Source organism: Perna viridis, chromosome 8, assembly GCF_037379345.1.
Source record: "Perna viridis isolate PV_CMFRI_1.1 ecotype Kerala chromosome 8, ASM3737934v1, whole genome shotgun sequence".
NCBI classification, from domain to species: domain Eukaryota; kingdom Metazoa; phylum Mollusca; class Bivalvia; order Mytilida; family Mytilidae; genus Perna; species Perna viridis.
In genome coordinates this window covers 16,710,318-16,730,766 of record NC_142452.1, presented here as the reverse complement: position 1 = coordinate 16,730,766, position 20,449 = coordinate 16,710,318, and the positions used below count along the sequence as shown (strand labels likewise).

The 20,449-nt window shown below is 32.3% G+C and overlaps 2 protein-coding genes across 2 annotated transcripts; one reads left to right on the top strand and one right to left on the bottom strand.

The window, feature by feature from the left end:
- The first annotated feature begins 144 nt into the window (after positions 1 to 144).
- LOC148609543 (F-box only protein 30-like) lies at positions 145 to 9,205 on the top strand. The gene is made up of 3 exons (XM_088540949.1): positions 145 to 301; positions 3,761 to 5,454; positions 5,949 to 9,205. Exons 1-3 carry the CDS (start codon positions 244 to 246, stop codon positions 6,123 to 6,125), a joined length of 1,929 nt encoding a protein of 642 aa, XP_088397075.1. The 5' UTR covers positions 145 to 243; the 3' UTR covers positions 6,126 to 9,205.
- Positions 9,206 to 10,507: 1,302 nt separating this feature from the next.
- Positions 10,508 to 12,104, bottom strand: LOC148609542 (uncharacterized). The gene has a single exon (XM_088542184.1). It carries the CDS (start codon positions 11,974 to 11,976, stop codon positions 10,675 to 10,677), a length of 1,302 nt encoding a protein of 433 aa, XP_088398310.1. The 5' UTR covers positions 11,977 to 12,104; the 3' UTR covers positions 10,508 to 10,674.
- Positions 12,105 to 20,449: the final 8,345 nt, after the last annotated feature.

The following is a 20,449-nucleotide window of genomic DNA, read 5'->3' as shown; positions in this document are numbered from 1 at the left end:
ACATAAACTTCCATTTTATTTTTGAAAATCAGAAACACTTGTAAGAACATTGACATGTGTATACAATTTAATTTTCTTTTTATCCTGTGACAAGAACATTTAATTTTTTGTTAAGTTTGCGTTTGAACATCTTGCTTCATTAGACACTAATGAAAGGGAGCATCAACATCAGCTGATTTTGCTGTATAGAATGAGATCTATGATCTTGTAACCCGAAGTAATGTACATATTTTTTATCACCAAATGACTTCCCGATCATGTCCATTTATATCACTGGCAGATGAACGCAGAGGAAGGCACCGTACGTAATTGATGTTTATTATTAATATTATCCTGTAACAGTAAGTCTTGACCTGTTGACTGCCCAAATCATTGCCAAATGTAATACATTGTACTTGTATATGCAATGTATTGCACTGTAACATGGTGTAACATGTACAATATTCATCCTTTTCGTACTTGGTTGTAAGATAGGTAAGCTCTCCAGGAGATCATAGTCATAGAAAAAGCCCTCTTAGTGTGGATGTAAACTCAGGGGTACCACCATTCCGTTGGTCAAAATAATCTTCTTCCGATCGAGTTACCGATTTGACCAGACGATGCTAATATTATTCATAAAAATAAAATTCGGACATTCTACTTTCCACTTCTGTAAATTATGTTATGTACATGTCTTTATATTTAATTATTACACCAGCGACTGAAAATCAAATGTCAATCATCCGCCATTATTGTTGCCCTACTTCGAACCCGTGCATTTCTGGTTCAGAGATTTAACAAGTATGGGGAGCCATATGGGATACAATACATTTCCACTAAATAAATAGAAATATGCTAGTATTGGATTTATTGAAAAAAATACAGTACTGGACAAAAATAACTTTATAGAATCTATTTTTTAGTCTATTTCAAGAGAAATATTTATATGTGAGAATTTAAACACTTCATTATTTAAGGCAAATTATTTCAAAATGATGTTTATCTTATTTCAATTCCTATTCAAATAATCATTTGATTGAAATTGATTAAGAATTGAAATCATTTGGAATATTTTAGATTACTTAAAATTGATATACTAGGTGATCTCAATCATTAGGTTATTGAAACTTGCTAATTTTTAATTGATAAATATTTAAATTTTCTTATATAAGTACAATGTATTTCACATTCCATTTTTGTGCAACTTATTTTTCATTAGATATAATTCTAACTTAGATAATTAAATCATTTATACATTTGAACAACTTTCATAAAATCAACAGCAGAAACAAAAACAAAAAAAGCAAAAATTGTAAAACTAAAAAATATCCATTCTGTACAGCATTGAAGGCAGATTTCTAAGCATCAGGGTGATACTAATTTTTCTTCATTTGTTTTTACATATCTGTAAATAAAAAAAATATCTCAAATTGGGTTAAATTTGTTCATTGTGAAAATTTTCTAGTGTTAAATACTGCTTAACTATTAATCTCTGTTGAATTTTTCTAAAAAAAGCAGAATGTTTTTAAGATAATGGAAAATATGTTTGATATTTTAATTTGTCAAATCCTCAGAAAATGTTCATTTTTTGTTAATCGATAAATCAATAAAGATTGATTGGTTTCATGCGTATTTTCTACATTTCTAAAAGGGATTAAATAATATGGCATACAGAGGTTTTGGAAAAGTTTGAAGTACTCTTTGTTGAGCTTAAAACTTGAAAATTACCTGGAATACCGGCAATCTGATCTTTGTTGTTGTTTTCATGAAACAGGCCTGGTTCAATATTGGCAATCTCTGACCCAAGCATGTGCAATCAGTTCCGTACAAAAAGGGATATTAATAATACATCGGAACTAGGTATATGTCAGGAAGAGGGTACAGCAGTATATAAAGCTGAACCCAGCCATGATTAGGGGGGGTGGATGCTAGTCAATGTTTTTTGACATATTTTATAAATGAAAAGCTGCTATAAATAATAATTTGTTTGAATACTGGTGTTTTGAACTACACAATTCAAGGACAGGGAAATTATTTACAATGTATTGTATTGTTTGTATTACAAACATGTACATTTGATTCACAATACAACATTCAACATGCAAACTTTGTTCTCTCCTTTTTGCCCATTTTAACAAAACAACTGGCATATCATTCAGCATGTGACTGAAATTTGGACTGGCCACTCAGTGTTGTGATTCTTGTTGGAGGCAAAATAATTTTGTGAGGTAATTTATGCTTTCTGCTTACCCCTGATATGGTGTTTTTTTTAACAATTATGAAATTGGAAATTAAATAAAATGATATACACATGTACAATGTATTTTAGATACAAGTAGGAATACTTATTGTATATGAAATATCATTTCAGAAGCTGGTTGAGTCTTTTTTTTTCAATATCTGAAAAGTTGCAAACTATATGACATTTAGACATTTTTGGGGATTTTTTAAATAAATTTTCTGGCCATGTTTTTTTTTCTTCAAAAATGATATTTATACAAGTAAGAATTTAGTAAGTTTTTTTTTCCTTTCAGGAGGTAACTTGCATAAATTTTGTTTATTATAATGTTAACATTTCAATTTTTATAATGGTTTAAAAAACATGAGGAGTAAGAGGAGAACATGAATAACCTCACTGGGCCATACCAAAACTGATATTGATTTGAGAGGGGATTACTGTATCTACTTGTATAAAGAAGAAAGGGGCAATAGGACCAAAAATAAATATTTTTCTGGTTTACTGTCAGTATTAGACAGTAACATGAGTTAAAGTGTATGGATCTCTATGAAATTGTACATCAAGGTTACATACCACAAAAGGAATGTTTTTATGGATCAAAAAAAATTTAAGGAACTTAGGATCAAATAATTATTTTCTTTTACTTATTTCTTGTACAATGTATGTCTAATTGCAAGTTGTGAAATTCTTAAATCACTTTCATTTTGGGCAGAATCTTGTAAATAATTAAGAGCTGTATCAAATTTGAATGTTGTGTCCATATTTGTCCCAACTGTTCAGGGTTCTACCCGTGCAGTCTCATTTCTTAGCTGCACTCTGCAAAGCATTTTTATTTGAGTTTGATAAGGGAAGCAATGCAACAATTTCATTGGTTTTAGGTACCTTTAATGTATTTTTCCATAGACGAAGTAGACAATGAAAATCATTTCTTTTTCAACTGTGATAATAACAGTTTGATTCGAAATCAGTTCTTGAACTGAATTTTGGCTGATAATTTTTAACACATTACCAAACATAGAAAAATCATCGTTTATTTTAAGTCCAATAAATATTCAGGAGGTTAAAAACCTCGGGTCCTTTATTAAACAGTCATTAGAACTGAGGTCGGGGACTCCTGATTTATTAAACAGTCATTAGAACTGAGGTCGGGGACTCCTGATTTATTCAACCATATGTTGTTTGTGTGCATTTTCATTGTGTCATAAGCTGTATATATTATGCTTAATGACAAATAAAGTATTATAAAGTATTATTTTTATTAATATTTAATTTCAAATGGCCACCCTCATTGTTTATTTTTTGATACACCACAAATGTATCAAAAATACAGTAATCTATGTATGTACATGCAAGTGCATTGTCTGTATGTATATTGAAAAAAAGCTGTAAATGTGTGCTTTAAAACATACATGTATTTGCATTTACTACAAATGTGTATAAATGATATGTGGTATTTATCACCATGCTGTCAGTGAGCATAAAAAGGTAAAGTGTGGGATTTTCATATTGATAAAAATACAAGTTTTTTTCTTTTTTTTCCAGGTGATCAAAAAAAGAATGCTGCAGAAAGTTTAAGGTCGATGGAAGACATGATGTTTAGTTTGTCTCTACTCCATGCTCACTGTGAGACCTGTGTAAACAAAAGATGCAATATATCTCCTGATCAACTCAGTAGCTGTAATGTTGTTGACTGTGAAAATGGATGTGGATTCCGCTTTCATGGGTGCAAGAGGGAAGAACATGAATTATTATGTTCTCAGCAAAAAGTATCTTGCATTAACAGTATCTATGGCTGTCCTGTAGAGATGCCAAGGTTTAAAACTGCAGCACACCTGAGAGTGTGCCCTGCCAGTGTTCAGAGGTGTGTTGTAGAGTGGAATAGATGGCCTATGCATTCTAAAGAAGACTGTATACAAACACCCCTACCACTTGATAGTCATAATGTTAAGTGTACACAATTTGATGTTGCATTAGCTCTGAGAGATCAGAGAATGCTCATTGAATCCATGAAAGTCCCAAGAAAAATACGGAAAATTTTTCAAAATTCACTAACGCAGCGATACCCTAGTGTTCCTTTGGAACAAGCAAGAAGTCTGTCATTAGAATTTGATGTGTCAGTTGATGACACATCAGGGGCTAGTTCAGATGATGATAATCCATGGAGTAGTCACAAAAATCCACCAGGCTTGCAAAAAACAGTTGTAAACCAGCTCCATAAGGCATCTAAGGAAACTACTGAATGTGTATCTGCAGCCTTAGACATTTTTTCACATCATTTTGGAAGAGCAGGGTTAAAAAATTTAGCACAAAAGTTATCAGGAATCAATGAAAATGAAGAAAGATCTGAGAAACAAGAAAGTAATGAAAAATGTAGCAAGGAAGGTGTGGTAAATGATGGCATAGAGACAACAAGATGTCACCCAGATCAAATGACTGAATCTTGTGGATTACAAGATAAACAATCAACTGCACCAGTAGGCTCCACAAATAAAGATATACAGTTGGAAGAAGTTTACACAAAGCAAATAAAATTATTTGATTTGCTAGGAGTTAGCTTAGATATTGAGTGCATATCTAAGTATATTGCAAAACCAACAAAAATGTATACATTTCTTTGTGCCCAAAATTTCAGAAGAGAAGAATACCCTTGGCATTTTAAAAATGTCCACAATGACATTCACTGTGGGTTGAATGGCATGATGGAACTTCGATGTCCTCTTGCTTATATGGGATGTGAATTTTCTTGTCAGAAGTTATCTCCCATTGTTCCAAAAGGTAAAATTGTGCATAGTTCCTTACAGGAAAGCTTTGGACTTGTTTTGGAAGAGAAAGAAAACAAGAGTGACAGAGAAGAAGTGATTCAATGCAAAAATTGCTCATTAGCTGAAAATGAACGCAGAAAGCTAAGGGAGGCAACTCCTGAAATTACAACATCTCAGAAATATGACTCAGTTATAAAAATATTACCAAAATATAAATGCAATTCTATATGTGAAAGTAACAGTAGTCTTTTACATACTGGTAAAGATGACCAATGGACTATTGCCAATCTTCCATTTGAGGTGCTACAACATATAGTCAAATATTTAGATAGTTTCAGTCTGAACAATCTGTCTCTAACAAGTAAACTGTTCAGAGATGTTTGTGCCTCTTTACTTGATCAGAAAGGCATGGTTGTACCAGTTTGGCAAGCAAAAGGCAACGGTGCAAAAACTTCATGGACCATTGCGTGTTGGGTTTGTATCACATTAATATCAATCTTTTTAGTGATGATGGAAATTACAGGTTTTGAATCATTCTTGTTTCAAGACTTCTCAATGAAGATTTAGATACTTTTTAAATTTAATTATTATGTGTACTGTAGAATTTCCTATTTTCATGAATTTATCTATTTAAAGAGCATAAAATAAAATTCATTTAAATGATGTGATTAATACATGTTTGTTCAAGCTTTAGTTTGTATACATTATACATGTATGTACACATACAATTGCTTAGGGTTTTAAATAGAACATTCTTACCTTAGCTATGAGTCCGATTATTTGGATAAAACTTAACCATATTAGCTACAGTGATGAAATTTTCAACTCTTAAAGTATCATCTTTTGGTCTTCTCTTATTTCATCTTGCAATGAATGCAAATACATTGTACATGTGAACTTGTAAAATTTAGAAACTGTAAAGATGTGTTACTTTGTCTCATATTCCAATCTTTGTATTATATTTTCAGAAATGGTGTTTTAGTACCAGTTTCACCCCTGTGAAGAAATGGGAACATCAGAATGCAAGTGGACTGTTTGAACACCTGAAAGTTTGTCCATACAACCAAGAGAACTTTAAAAATATCAAAACAGAGCCATTTTGTCCTGCAAAAGATTTCTTACCACCCCATAAACAGAATGAATGAAACTAATGATTGTGATGTCATGTTACTCTCCTTGAGACATTACAGATAGAGGATGCTTTTTCTTTCCCTCATCTAATTCTGTCTAAACTAATTCTGATACCACTCAATGTTTTTGTTTTTTATCAAATCTGCATAACAGTTCTGAAGCGAACTAAGTTTTACATTTAATGTTGTGAAAACAACCAACAAAGCTGTTTTCTGTGCATTGACTAATGTTAATTCAATCATGTCTCCATGTAATTTAAATTTTTGATTTACATTTATAATATATATACATGTGTACCTTGTAGTCAATATATATACATGTGTACCTTGTAGTAAATAGGCAAATTTATTGATGCTGTTTTTGTAGTGTTTTTTTTTCTATTATGGCAAAATACTTAAATATCAATAACATATCACTTTTTATAAATCAGTTCAAAGAAGTATTTGAATCATGTAATTCACCATACTTTTCCAATCATTACTAGAATTATTAGTCATTAAACTCAGATTAACTTCAAATTGCTGTGAACTGCAAAAATTTGGCTTAAATTTTCCGAATTTGTTGATGAAATAGATTTAAAATGATGATTTTTACCATCCAAGCTTGTAACAAAATAACACATTTTGTTAAAAATTGGATTTTGTGGTTCAACAATACCATAGAAATCATAAAATTCATACCACACAGGGTTTTATAGAACATTCACTGTAAAGATTGCTTTAGTTTGCACAAGGTGCTGAGACTTTAGTGATAAAAATAAGAAGGGGGTGGGGTCAAGGCTGTCATTTTTATTTAATTTTTTTTTTACAAAAATTTTGCGCAAAATTAACAAATAATTTTCCCGTGAAAACTTGGGATCAACACTCTATCTGCTACTGAGGTGGGAGCATTGTCTTCTGAACTAATCTTTCTTTAATCTGTGATGTATTCTTCTAGTGTGATTTGTTGTGTTTTCTTTACCCATATTATTTATTCCTGTGTGATATTTTTTCTGTTATTTAATTTTATTTGTGTGTCTGTGTTGTTTTTTTTTTCAACTTAAGTGTTATTTATTGATATTTAGTGTTGATATGAGTGAAGGATATTGAGAAAGTCAGGCAATATCCATGTTATTATTTAAATCTTACATGTTAAATTTCTAATCTAACAATTTATTTTATACAAATTAGTCATTATTTGATCTCTACAACTGCAGATTTTTGGAAATGTTATAGAATATAAGAGGAGTGTGCATTTTGGCAGAGTTATCTTAACTTCTGTTTAACTATGCAGTTGTAGTGTTGTTTTTTTTTTTATTTTTTACCAAATTATATCCTAAAATATTGTGTATCTGTTCTATATTCTAAATATCTATCCTGCACAAAATGTCCATTTTTGCTATTGTTATCACATGGTGTCTGTGGTCATTCGTCCTAAACTTTTTCTATTCTGGTACATGTAGATGATACGTAATATGGTTTGTCTATTGATTCTTCAATGAACTTTGGAATTTTAATTTGAAACATAATCACCAAACATGATTTCAAGATAATTGAGTCTTATGTTGTGAGTGATTTTACACAAGATTTTATAGAGATTATACAAGTACATGTAGTTTCCACTACTATTCCTGCTTACTGATCGACTCTGTGTCTTCCTTTCCCAGGTTGAGATGGGGTATTCTTAACATAATAGGGTGCAAACTCTTATTCTATTTGAATTTGCAAGATGACTAAAGAGGCTCAATATAATAGGTAAGATTTTGGTGATTGCTTCAAAACTGATGTTCATATTTACTATATTATGCACTATAAATACTAGTCAATATTCCTGTTGTTACTATCTTCCAAACAGAAAAGAGGAATGTAATTTTTTTTGTGAAATTTATATATGTATTTTTATTCACCATTTAAACCTTTGAAAGTTTCCTCAGACTTGGAAAAAAACAATGGTAATACATTAGTTAAACTTGCATCTGTTTAAATATTTTTTTTATTGAGTTCCACAGTTAGCTAGTATTATACATGAAGAAGTAACCTAGATCATTGAAAATTCAGCTATCTTTGGGTGTACTAGAGATAATGACAAATAAATGAAATAATTCATGTATATGTATAAATGGTTAGACTACTATTTCATTTTATGATATAACATATCAATTAAAAATCATTTAGTGACATTCATTTCAATGTAATTATAGAAAAAAGATAGACCAATCAGAGTACAGATACATTGTAGAGTGGTTTAACCTCTTTCCAGTGCAATCACAAATTTGGATTTTTTTTTTGTAAGGAAGGACAGGGGTCTGCGTGTGTGGATTATACATCATCAAGTCAATGGTATATTATTGTTTTTATAAGTTAGCCATTGATTTACTGTACACCCTAAAAATCTGTTTATGCATTCAAAATTAGATTCATATTTTAATATTGATTTTCAACATACAATTAAATAAACAGAACTTATTAATGGTTTGCTATGTAGGAGACATTCATCACTAAAATCAGATTATAATTAAATGCACACATGACTAAGAATTTCACCTTTGCACTGGAACCAGGTTAAACAGAAACAATAATGGCGGCCGATGACCCTTGTCATTTATCCATTCCTTAAGTAGGTCAGCATTTACAATCATAAGATTTTTTTCGACATTTCTTACAATATCCAAGCTATGTGTATAGAAACAAATCATGTCCATTAATTGTTGTTTTGAAGTTTTATCTGAGGTTTGACCGCTGGAGTAGGGTTAACCCACTTTACTACATATATTCCCATTTTTCCCATCTCAATTTTAGTTATTAAGTTAATAGAATAATGTCATATAATTAGATGGATTTTATAATGTCATAGATGAACTTTAGTTCAGTGGAATATACAAGAAATCTTCATGTCTGTTTGAATGAAAATGTTATTAGAAGATTCTGTGTAATATGTACGAGAGGTCGGCCAGACCTGTTGTAATATTCAGTTTCTTCATCCCTTACCTAATTACCCCTTGATATACCACTGTTATGATATTGCTTTATTCATCTTTTTATTGTATGCAACCATACATCCTATGTCTATGCAATGCTTATTTGACACTGTCTTTCAATAAAGGATTTACCTGAAATAGTTCTTTTTCTGATATAAAATATATATATTTCTGTTTGCCATTGAACAAGAATTTATTTGTTGTATCTCCCATCCTTAATTAACTATGGAATACTTAACCAATTGCAACTATGTTTAACTATACCAGAGTACCTTAATGTTGAAGGCTTAAGATCTAAATAAACTACATGTATCTGGACAAAAATAAAACTGATGTACTAACTAACACAGTGCTTCATCATCATTACACCTATTCCTGACAAGGCAAACACACATTGTCTACCTTCTATAATAACTACAATGTATGTTATAGTACCTGTAATCAAATACCAATTATAACATGGTTTTCCATGTAGAAATATTTCATGGTCTCTTTTCAGTGATAGATAAAGAAAGTCCAGATAAATAGAGATTTTACTTAAATAAGATCTGCTTGTCAATAATACCTTCCAGTCTATGTAAGTTGCTGTAACCGTAAAATGTACCCCCTAAAACCTTGAAAAAATTAGGCACTACCAAAATAGGCGTACTCAAATGACACTTGTCGCATAGATATAGGTATAATTTTTAGATCATTTTATACGACCACATTATTAGGCCGTATAATGATATGGCGAATTCATCGTCGTTGTTGTGGTTCACATCGATTTCTGTTTCGTCACCCATAGACACCTGAGTTTCCGCATAATAACTTGAATATCAATCGGTGGATCTTGGTTATATTTGATAGCAAGGTTTCATCTCATAACTTATCGATATGCAGTCAAACGAATTCATTTGGGAGTAATGACCTTTACTCTGGAGGTTTTAGGACCTAGGACTAACATTTTATTGGTTTCCGAGTAATAACTTGACCTAATGGATCTTTACGAAATCGTACAGCAAAGTACCATGTTACCACAAAAGATTAATTTAAGGCTAATAGTCAAAACAATGTCTCACATTGAACCAAAACTCCGCTACAACTCTTAGGTTAGTCACCATCTCTTGACTTTTCCTTCATCATATTTTATCTGCTTTGTAGAAATAGATCTTAGAACGGAGGACGGGGAAAAGCTTATTTACATGTAATATTTGTACAGTGCTTTAATTCGTATAATTAATAAAGGAATTGTGAAAGTAATAAAGAGCTAATACCAGTGTCTAACTAAAAAAAGATCAGGAAGTTTTAGAAATAAAAAAAATAGGACGTGTCTGTGTTTGAATCATTATCCAAAGTACTACTGATAACACTATGAAACTCGGACAAGAGAGTATAGCTTTGGCTATCAAACATAATATGATTTAAGATGCAATTTGGTACAAGTAAAAAAAACGACAGTAAGTTAAAGATTTTCTATTTTGTCATACTGATATCCATGTTACTCTTCAAATAATACTTTAAGATGCATTTGGATACATGTAACAACAAAACGTATACGAAAAATTTTCTCTATCTTGGGATACAGTTGTCAATGTAAAGAGACGAATCGCCTGAAGAACAGAAACTCAGATAGCCACTCCACTCCTGACCCCTATCGCACGTCTTTGGTTCTCTCTCTGTCTCCGCAGCTGTTTATCCACCTCTGTTTCTTTCTTTCTATCTACGCTAGCTTCTGTTTCCATCTCCAGTTTTTCAGCTATGTTGACCCATGTACCTCTGAACTTCTCTAAAAGCATTTGTCGCTGAACCCTTGACACAAGATGACGCATTCTGTTTAAAGTTGGGTTCGTATTGCTCGCCTCAAGAATTCGTCTAGAGCGTTCTTCAGCGATCGCTACATCAACCCATTTGGATGCTACTTTTCGAAGGAGCTCTTCTTGTACTGCTACTTTCATATCAATTAATTTGGTTCGCTCTTTTTGCTTTGCACGTTGTTCTTCTGTTTCCACCTTTTCAAAAGCTTTTTTTAGTTCCATAAGTACTTCCATTTTCGTTTTCTGATTTTTTGACGGATTTTGCTGATTATTTTGTTCAGCCACTTGCCGTATTTGTTCCTTTGCGCACAAGGTTTTAGTTTCGTTTGTGGCAAATGTATGAACAACTTTACCAAGTGATTCGTCTAGCATTTCCGACATAGCTGTGTGGTAATTATTACTCTCCTCGTTTTTATTGTGCTCAAGGTTTTCTTGTGCTTCCGTCAAGTCTTTGTTTAACATCGAACGTTTATAATTTGTTTCGGCCATACCTATCAGCAAATCTTCAATACTCGGCGTACGTTTATCATTATCCAGTAGACCGTTGAGTACTTTAATCCTTTGCGTACGTTCCTCTTCAGCTTCTTCACTGTGTTGCTTAATTAACTTCTTTCGTAACATTTCCCACTGCACAGAATCCTTGAGTTTTTCTACTTCTGCAATTTGGTGACCGCGTTCTTTGGCTAATCTGTTGGAGTTGTACAAAATTATACCTTTAAACTCTTGTACTAGAGGTTCTAAGGATTTAATTGCCAACATTTGTTGGCCCTCTTGATCCCCTTGTACTCTGGACTTCTGCTCTTGTTTTATTAGTTTTCCGATCATATATCTCGTTAACCTAGGCGTTGATCGCTGAAGCTGAATGGGTAAGGAGACCTCCCAGTTTTTGCCATCGTAACCCTGTCGACGCGGTTCCAAATCAGTATGTCTGCGGTCTCTCAGATGGTAGTGACCTGGTTGACGTTTAAGACCACTTTTAATGCCTATTTGAACTTTCGCTTGTCGTATTCTATCCGAGAAACTGCCTAAATACCGCCTAATCTGTATTTCTTCAATGCTATCGCTATCACTGTCGCTTTCGCTGCTGTACATTTTACCACCATGTATAAACATAGTCGCTCACCGCTTAGCAGTGGAATTATGACGTCTCACTCGACCGTCTTTGATGGTGACGTTTTATGAAAGTATTGCACTGATGACTTCTAAAATATTATAGTCGATCTTAGGACCAAATCACGATAATGTGGAATAAAAATCACTGAATGTACATATTCTTCAAAATTAGACAGTGCTAGGTCTCCTTAAAAATTAAAGCAAAACAAAAAAACAAACAAACAGACGAACAAACAAAAAAAAAACAAAAAACAAATAAAAAAAATCAAATCAAATCAAATCAAACAAAAAAAACCGGCATTTTTCTACAGCATCTGTTAGTATTGCTGTAAAAGGGAATTTATTTTGGGCAGGGACGGCATGTAAATAATACAGCCCCTGCTTTGAATAACTGCAATATGCATGTGAACTGTCAACTTATCATTCACATAGATAAACGAAATTTCAAACACACAATACTTGTGGCAACAATAATGAACGATTTGCAGTCAAAATAAAAATCTTAAATTGTTAAATGTAAAATTTCCGTCAGTTCTTTCTTTATGAGTAATCAAGGGAACCAAGATTCTGGCGGAAATCAAAATGTAATCCAGGGACAAAGACCAGACACGGAAAACAGACAAACACAACAAAGAACATATAATAAACAAAATAATACATACAAAGTAAAAAAAGTAAATGAACAACTAGGACTCCACTAATTACTAGGAGCATGGACCAGGTGCACCGATGGGGTAAGTGTCCTCTGCCTTTCTAGAAACACCCTCCAAGTTGCTCATAAAAAGGCAAGACCGGGGTAGATGAATGAGAAAAGGAAAACTCTGACACTTTGAACAAATCAGTTTTTATGGTGCAAATGGATACACCGTAACGATCCACGAGCATAAAACTTCTGTAGTGATGACTTCAATCTTGTAGCAACATAACCTTCCAGAAGCCTAATTATAAGAAGTCAAGCGCGATACAAAAAGCTCTGGCATAAGGTATGAGTTATATGAAAACTCCTTACGCAGATATTCAGTTTCAAATACATTAATCCACACACGCTAAATTGCCCATATCAAATAAATATTTTCATCCATTTCCCGAACCGAAATTTGTGTCTACATGGGTTGCATGTAAGGACCTATACCATTAGAAACTAGAAAAACTGTGAGCAATGCTCACTAACTTGATACTCCTTCTCCCCATTTGATAACATGTACCTTTTAACCTCCATTTTGATTGTGACCAAATTCTAAAATAGGAAGTGCACAATAAGAACATGTAATAAATATTCTGTGAAAGTTTCATTAAATTCCATTCGGTGGGATAAGAGGAGTAACTAGTAAGGAATAGGTCTCCCATACTAACAAATGACTAAGTTCAGGTTTTACTATGTGAAACCCTAAACTTAATTCCGATGAATCAAAATCTAAAATAGGAAGTACATATGAGTGGCATAGGGGATGTAACCGACAAGAGATTTCCATTTAAGGGCAATAACTTTAACAAGGAGTCGTCATACAACTTTGATGATCCATTTAACTTTAGTGGGCCTTATCATAAGAATGATTTCATCAAATAAGTTTTTTTTTTATCTATCATAGTTTACGAGAAATTTGCCAAAATTACCAACAATTATCAACATGGAGTCATCCGACAGCTCCGACCCAAAGAGACTTTTGTAGGCCTTAATTACCAAAAAGATTATTTCATCGATTGAGTTTACAGTTTTCAAGTTAAAGGGCTGAAAACTGCAATTTTTCGCCTTTCAAGGACCATAACTCCAATAAGGAGTCGTCCAAAAACTTCGATCCAAAAAGACGTTTGAGGCCTTATCATAAAGATCATTTTCATCAATTGAAAGTTTTTTTTTCAATCTACTTAGTATATATAGTTTTCAAGAAACTGGCTGAAAACTGCAAAAAAAAAACCCAAAAAAAACCTATTTTTCACCTTTCAAGGGCAATTATTCTAACAAAGAATTGTCTGCCAACTTGGCCTTTCAAGCCGAAGAATTAAGGTCTCATTTATTTTCAAATATCTCTTACAGTTTTTGAAATATATGTAGAAATTTGTGACTTGCCCCCTGTGGTCTAAAAACTAAAAATAGCAACGGTTGATGTATAAACAATCTACACATAAATTTTGTGCAAAACATCCTAAGGAACATCAGTGCAAAGTTTCATGTAATTCCGCTCAGTAGTTTCAAAGGGAAGAAAAATTGTAAATGACGATCGACGACGACGGACGTCAAGTGGTGGCAAAAGTCCATGTTTTGCTATGAGAAACCCCCAAATTGATTCAGATCAAATTATGAAATAGGAGGTGCACATTGAGAACATGTAATAAAGATAATGTGAAAGTTTCATTCAATTCCATTCAGTGGTGTGGAAGGAGTGAAGGATAGGACATAGGTCCCCAATGTGTAACGAAAGGACGAACGGATACCCCTATCACTATATACCCCCACTTGAAAAGTGTGGGGGATATAATCATAGACCTGTAATTTAAATTTAATGACAGGTCTATCAAATAATGTCACAGTATCAACGGATAGAAGTTATAATTTGTGAAATAGAAACAAATTAGATCGAGAGGAATTCAAGCCAACTTCGAACCCGATCAATTAAATTTGACAATTATGGCCCTGTGACATTAATTTTGACACGATGCTGACGTATGATCATTTCCTGTCGTCGTTGGCGTCCGTTTACTTACGTTTAACTTGATTAAAACTTATCGAATCTTTTTGAAATTTTAACACATTACTGGTGACATGGCGGAGGACCCAAACCTCCCAGAGGCCTCCTTTGAATATAAGGCGCTAAAGGGGCAAACTAGTTGTTGTCTTAAGAGTTGATAAGAAATAGTTCATTGTTATCCAATTTTGATGATTGAAATTCTGCTTTTAGGAGTATTTTTTTATAGAATAGACTTATATATCTTTAAATCTTTTGGAGTTATAGGGGTACGAAATTTGGGCGTGCTAAAAAAAGGTTTCTTAACATTTTTTGTCAGATTTTTTAAATTAAATTCTTCAAGAATATTTTCTTTCAGATTAGACTGACTAATTTCAAATTAAATATCTCCTACGGTTTTCGAGTTACAATGGACCAAAGAGGACCACACCTAAAAATCAACTTTTTTAGGGTCCGATTTTGGATTCTATTATAAGATTCCTTAAGAAAATCCATGTCTGTGTTTGCCAATCAGATTTTAGATATCTCTTCTTTTCGAGGTATAGTGATTGATGGCAAAAGTCTTAGATGACCACCCTTAAACTGGAACTTCTTTTCAACCTCAATGGAATTTCAAATTTTGTACAATACTGTATCGAAACCAGTTGCTCTGTCCAAAATGAACCGTAAGTCCCTATGTTTAAAAGTGTCAAAAACTAATATTGTATCCACACTTGCCCTAAGTGAACAGAGTTCAACATGCTGCTGTCATATCACGCTGCACTCAGCAAACTCTTTATCCTCTTTGTGAAAACCGTTTTGAATTGATATGTGAAATCGATAGTTAGTTAGTTGTAAGACTTTGGTGCATCTCTACTTATTTCCCTGTTGTGGACCTTGGGTCTTTTTTTTTGGGTCAGTTGAATATTAAATTGACAATAGGTTATTTGTTTGGGTTGACCTAGATTGGATATGTATTTTGTGTGAAGTTTGGCCATTGCCTTTTCATTTCTATCATTTTTTGGTGTGGGGGCGGGGGTGGGGGAGAGGGCATTATGTATTGCCAGTTGCAATAATCTGATAATCTGTCTCAGTTTTTGCTGTATGATACCTTCCCATTTATTTTCATTGTTTTTTTTTCACTTGAAATTAATAAATGAGCATATCAATTATGTCATGCATTGATAACTATCCAAGTCACATGCCAGAGAAAGATCCAGGGGAATGAGGGATGGAGGGGGTGTTGGACACCAACAAATAAAGCAAAGAAGAGACTGACAATAGAATTCTAATTAGTTTTAATATAACAAATCCTTTAACTATCCTAATGATACTGGATGATTGGCAATGGCAATAGAATCTACAATAATATACAAAAGGTTTTTACATGAATGGAAAAAAGGCTTTCATATAGAAATATATAAGTGATTGTTCACAGGGGCAGATCCAGGCGATCATTTGCTCATTTTTGTCCAAAAGTATGGAAAAGTGAACAAAATTTTCCAACAAAAGGGCGATGAATCTGCCACTGGCTCACTTCATTAAACAAATATTACTTCCTTAAGACAAGATGAAACATGAATAAAATAATACAATACAAACTTGCTAGGTTTCACAAGTGTAAACAGTACTGTGCTCCATGTTTACTTCATATTTTATACTATAAAAAAGCTTTTAGTGGGTTCATTTAATTTCAAAATTAAAATAGAAATGTGACCAAAAAGATACCCCTGCTTTCACTTGGAAGCTTAAAAAAAATCTTTCTGTTTTATTACAAGAAATCCCCATCTGCATATGCCTCTGTTTATTTAGCAGTTATATATGAGTTGTGGACATACATACGGACAGACACGATAATTCAAATATACCCAAAATTTGTGTACAGTTTAAATAAGATAGAGGAGATTAGTGTTACACAAATAAATGCCATGAATTCTTTCATGGTAATGATGAAAAGTAAGATGGGAATTTTATCAATGAAAGCACATGAGACTGTAGAAAGCACTTAAAAGTTACACCAATGGACAAAATCTGGAGTTGCTTCCTGTTTAACATCTCTAGCTAGTAGAATACAGTGCATAATTAGATATGGCAATTCAAAATGGAAAATTCTCTGGTCCAAATTCAATGGAACATCTCAATCTAAAAATATTATTCTAATTATTTCATTATTTGTCAAGTCAATACTTTCTAGCAACTTTATTGCATGAAGAAATATTTAAAGGAAAATTCAATCTGAGATGTTTCAAGAACTTTGGCCTAGATCATGATAAAGAAATAAATATCAAGATATGTTAATTACCTGAATGACAATTATCTAGGTCAAATAAGACCCTTCTCCGTTAATAAACTAATTACAATGATAATTGTTTATCATGTTTATATTATAATATTTATGAGGACAATACTAATGAGGAATTTACCAAGATTTACAAGTAAAAGTAATTCAGTTAAAAGCTCAATAGAGGTTATGTCTTGTGTTGTAAAATGTACTTATTTCAAAATAAACATACATATTCATTGACCAACAGTAACAAAATTTGTATGTAAGCTTTAGCTGCACAAAAATAAGCTAAAACAAGTGTTCCATATTCTCAACCAGTAACAATTTTTAGCTTTAAAGGACAAAAAAAACAATTAAAAGACCTTAAGCATGAAATGAAAAGCCAGGAATGTTGGACTAAAAACCTTTGCAACCAAAATTGTGATGGGCTGAGAATAAGTAGGAAATTTTATATTGCCTCATAAATATTATTGAAATCTTTCATCAGTCAAGTAGGTTGTGCAATGAGTTGTTTCTTAAGTATGAAAACAAATGCAAAATGGAAATATTATATGTAATTTACATGTGTCCTTATCAGAACTTATACATAATATCAAAGTAAGAAAGTCATATAAAAGTGGTACATGCATAAACTGATATTTTAATCAATATTACTTGGCTGAGTTAACCTAAAATACATACATCAGATCTTTCTATGGAAATATTAACAATAAAAATACATTGATAAAGAAACACCAGGTCATGTTGAAAAAAAAAAATTAATCTGCATAAGCAAAAGTAGTCTTATTTCTACGTAATTTGTGGTAAGGGATAAGAGACATAACTCTTACAAATCATTGGAATACTTGTGTAAAGCATTTTACATTAATCTCATCTAAAGATCAAAGTAACTTGGATTGATTTCATTCTATTTCAAATGAAAGCTTGGTAGGCTTTGATGAAATTAAATATGATGGAAACATATCACTCATTTCAAAAGTCATGTCTCTTACCCCAGGTCTACTGTAACAGTTCTTGCATAAAGAAATATTCTTTTTATGTATAATTGTAAAAAATCAACAAAACCTTTCCCTGACTAGGAACTCTGATCCTGGGTTTGACTTTGCAAGTTTTTCTAATGTCTGGGACAAGTAACTGGAGGCTCTACAGAGTCTGATTCACACATATGGTAAAAATAAGTCTTTTTGTGGCTTTTGAAAGCAATAACTCAAATTATGAGCCATTCAGCAAATTATATCCTAAGATCCTTGTTGTAAGGATCATTTCATCTATTGAAAGTTTCTTTGTATCTATGATGGTTTTCAATCAACCAGCTGAAATGCACAAAATTCCCCATTTTTGACATTTTAAGGGCAAAAACTCTTACAAGGAGTTGTTATACATCTTTGATCCCCATGGATGTTTGTAAGCCATGTAAAAAGAATCATGACATCAATTGAAAGCTTATATATATATATATATCATGATTATAAAGTGATAATCTAAAAACATATTTGGTCATTCAATAAGAAATCCTCATACAACTAGGATCCTGGAAGACTTTTGTAGACCCTGTCATAAGGATCATTTCACAAATAGAAAGTTTTTCTAGTTTTAAGCTAAAACTAATAACAGACACTAAAATGACAATAGGACCACCGAGAGTAGTATATTACTTGTACAATAAACAATATTTTTTAAACTAACACATTGTTCAATAAGTGAAGTATGAAAAATCACATAATTCCTAACCCACGACACTCTTACAGATTTACAATGCCCTCTGAAAGAGACAAAAAAGGTATAAGAGTTACATTTTTTCATAATGTTGAAAGGACACTGAAAAGCAGAATTACCCTGCACATTGAGACTTAGTAAAACACCATACATGTACATATCTTGGTCTTTTGAGACATAAAGTATTTACGATAATTATGGTTTATTCCAGGTACAGTGTTCTTATTTATGTTATTATACAATGTATATATCTAAATGTACACATTTACAGAGAAAAGCCTGAATGCCTAGATACAAACACATAAGTAAATAATCTAAAGAACCTTTTTTGTGACCTAATTTCTTAAAGATATTTTTAAATCATTATTTTCTAAAACCTTAGTTGCTGAACACAACTGATTATTCAGCAACTGACTGTTTAAAGACGAAATATTTTTTCACAATCATTCATTAAAATAAGTGAAACTGATCTGAGGAAGGCAAAAAAAATAAAATTTGAGGAATTTAATTCGTAAATTTGAGAAGCAATTTTTCCAACACCTACAGAATCACACTTCCATTTTAATGCAACAATGTTTGTTACGCATAATTTACTGGATAACACTATAAATTTCAGAGTGTCAAATCCACCACTGACTCAAATATACTGTCATCTTTTTAAAGAATTTTAATTTTTCCTTTCACAAATATATTTGATAGTTAAATGGAGGTAACTGTATTGTTTTTGAAGATTTATTGCTGTCAATCTAGATTTGACGGTGGCAAATACCTACAAACTGGCTCTGTGTACATATGATCACCAAACTCAATTGGACAGGTGCACTCAAATCCAGGATTGATGATTTCTTAATCTGCCAGATGCACTCAAATCCAGAATTGATGACTTCTAAACATGCCAGGTGCACTCAAATCCAGGATTGATGACTTCTAAATCTGCCAGGTGCACTCAAATCCTGGATTGATTTCTAAATCTGCCAGATGCACTCAAATCCAGGATTGATGACTCCTAAATCAGCCAGGTGCACACAAATCCTGGATTGATGACTTCTAAATCTTCAAATACAATTCAGTTATCTTCTAATTGTAAGCACTGTCAATTAGCATTTTTCTTCAGTTGATTTGGACTTAAAATTTTTTTATTGATTTAACTGGCATTGTATTTATTCAACATGTACTTTATGGGATTGTAAAGTACTGTAACAAAGGAAAATAAACAAGTTACTGACCACCTTTTAATGGTATTAAGAATGTACAACCTTACAGAGCCACATTTGAGAGCTATTCTTTAAAGCAAATGAACAAGCTAGAAACAACCTATCATTATTGGGTAATAGTAACTCAAATAAATATTACTTTTTAATAGAATGATAAAAATTATTGAGCACTTACATATTATTAACTTAAAATTACTTGAAACAGTCATATTAAAAATAAACCAATTTCATCATTTTGTTCCTCATTATGATTTTCCTTCTAATCAATATCTAACAGGCTAAGATAATCAGGGACGTAGCTGCCTATACGCAAATACGCAGTTGCGTACTTTCGGAAAAAGTAACAGAAATAAAAACAAACATTTTAATGATGAAATAAAGGTTTTATGCAATGACTCACTGGGGGCCTTGAGCGACCCCCCCCCACAAGAACCTTTGCCGTAATTTTGCGCACAAATAAAACAGGTCTAGCTACTCCCCTGATAATGTCATTCAGAATTAACAATTTGTGTTTTACATAAGGACGTGCTATATATAGTTTAGCTGGTCAGTTCAACTTTTTTCTGTACAAAAACATCTGGATAGTTGGGACAATT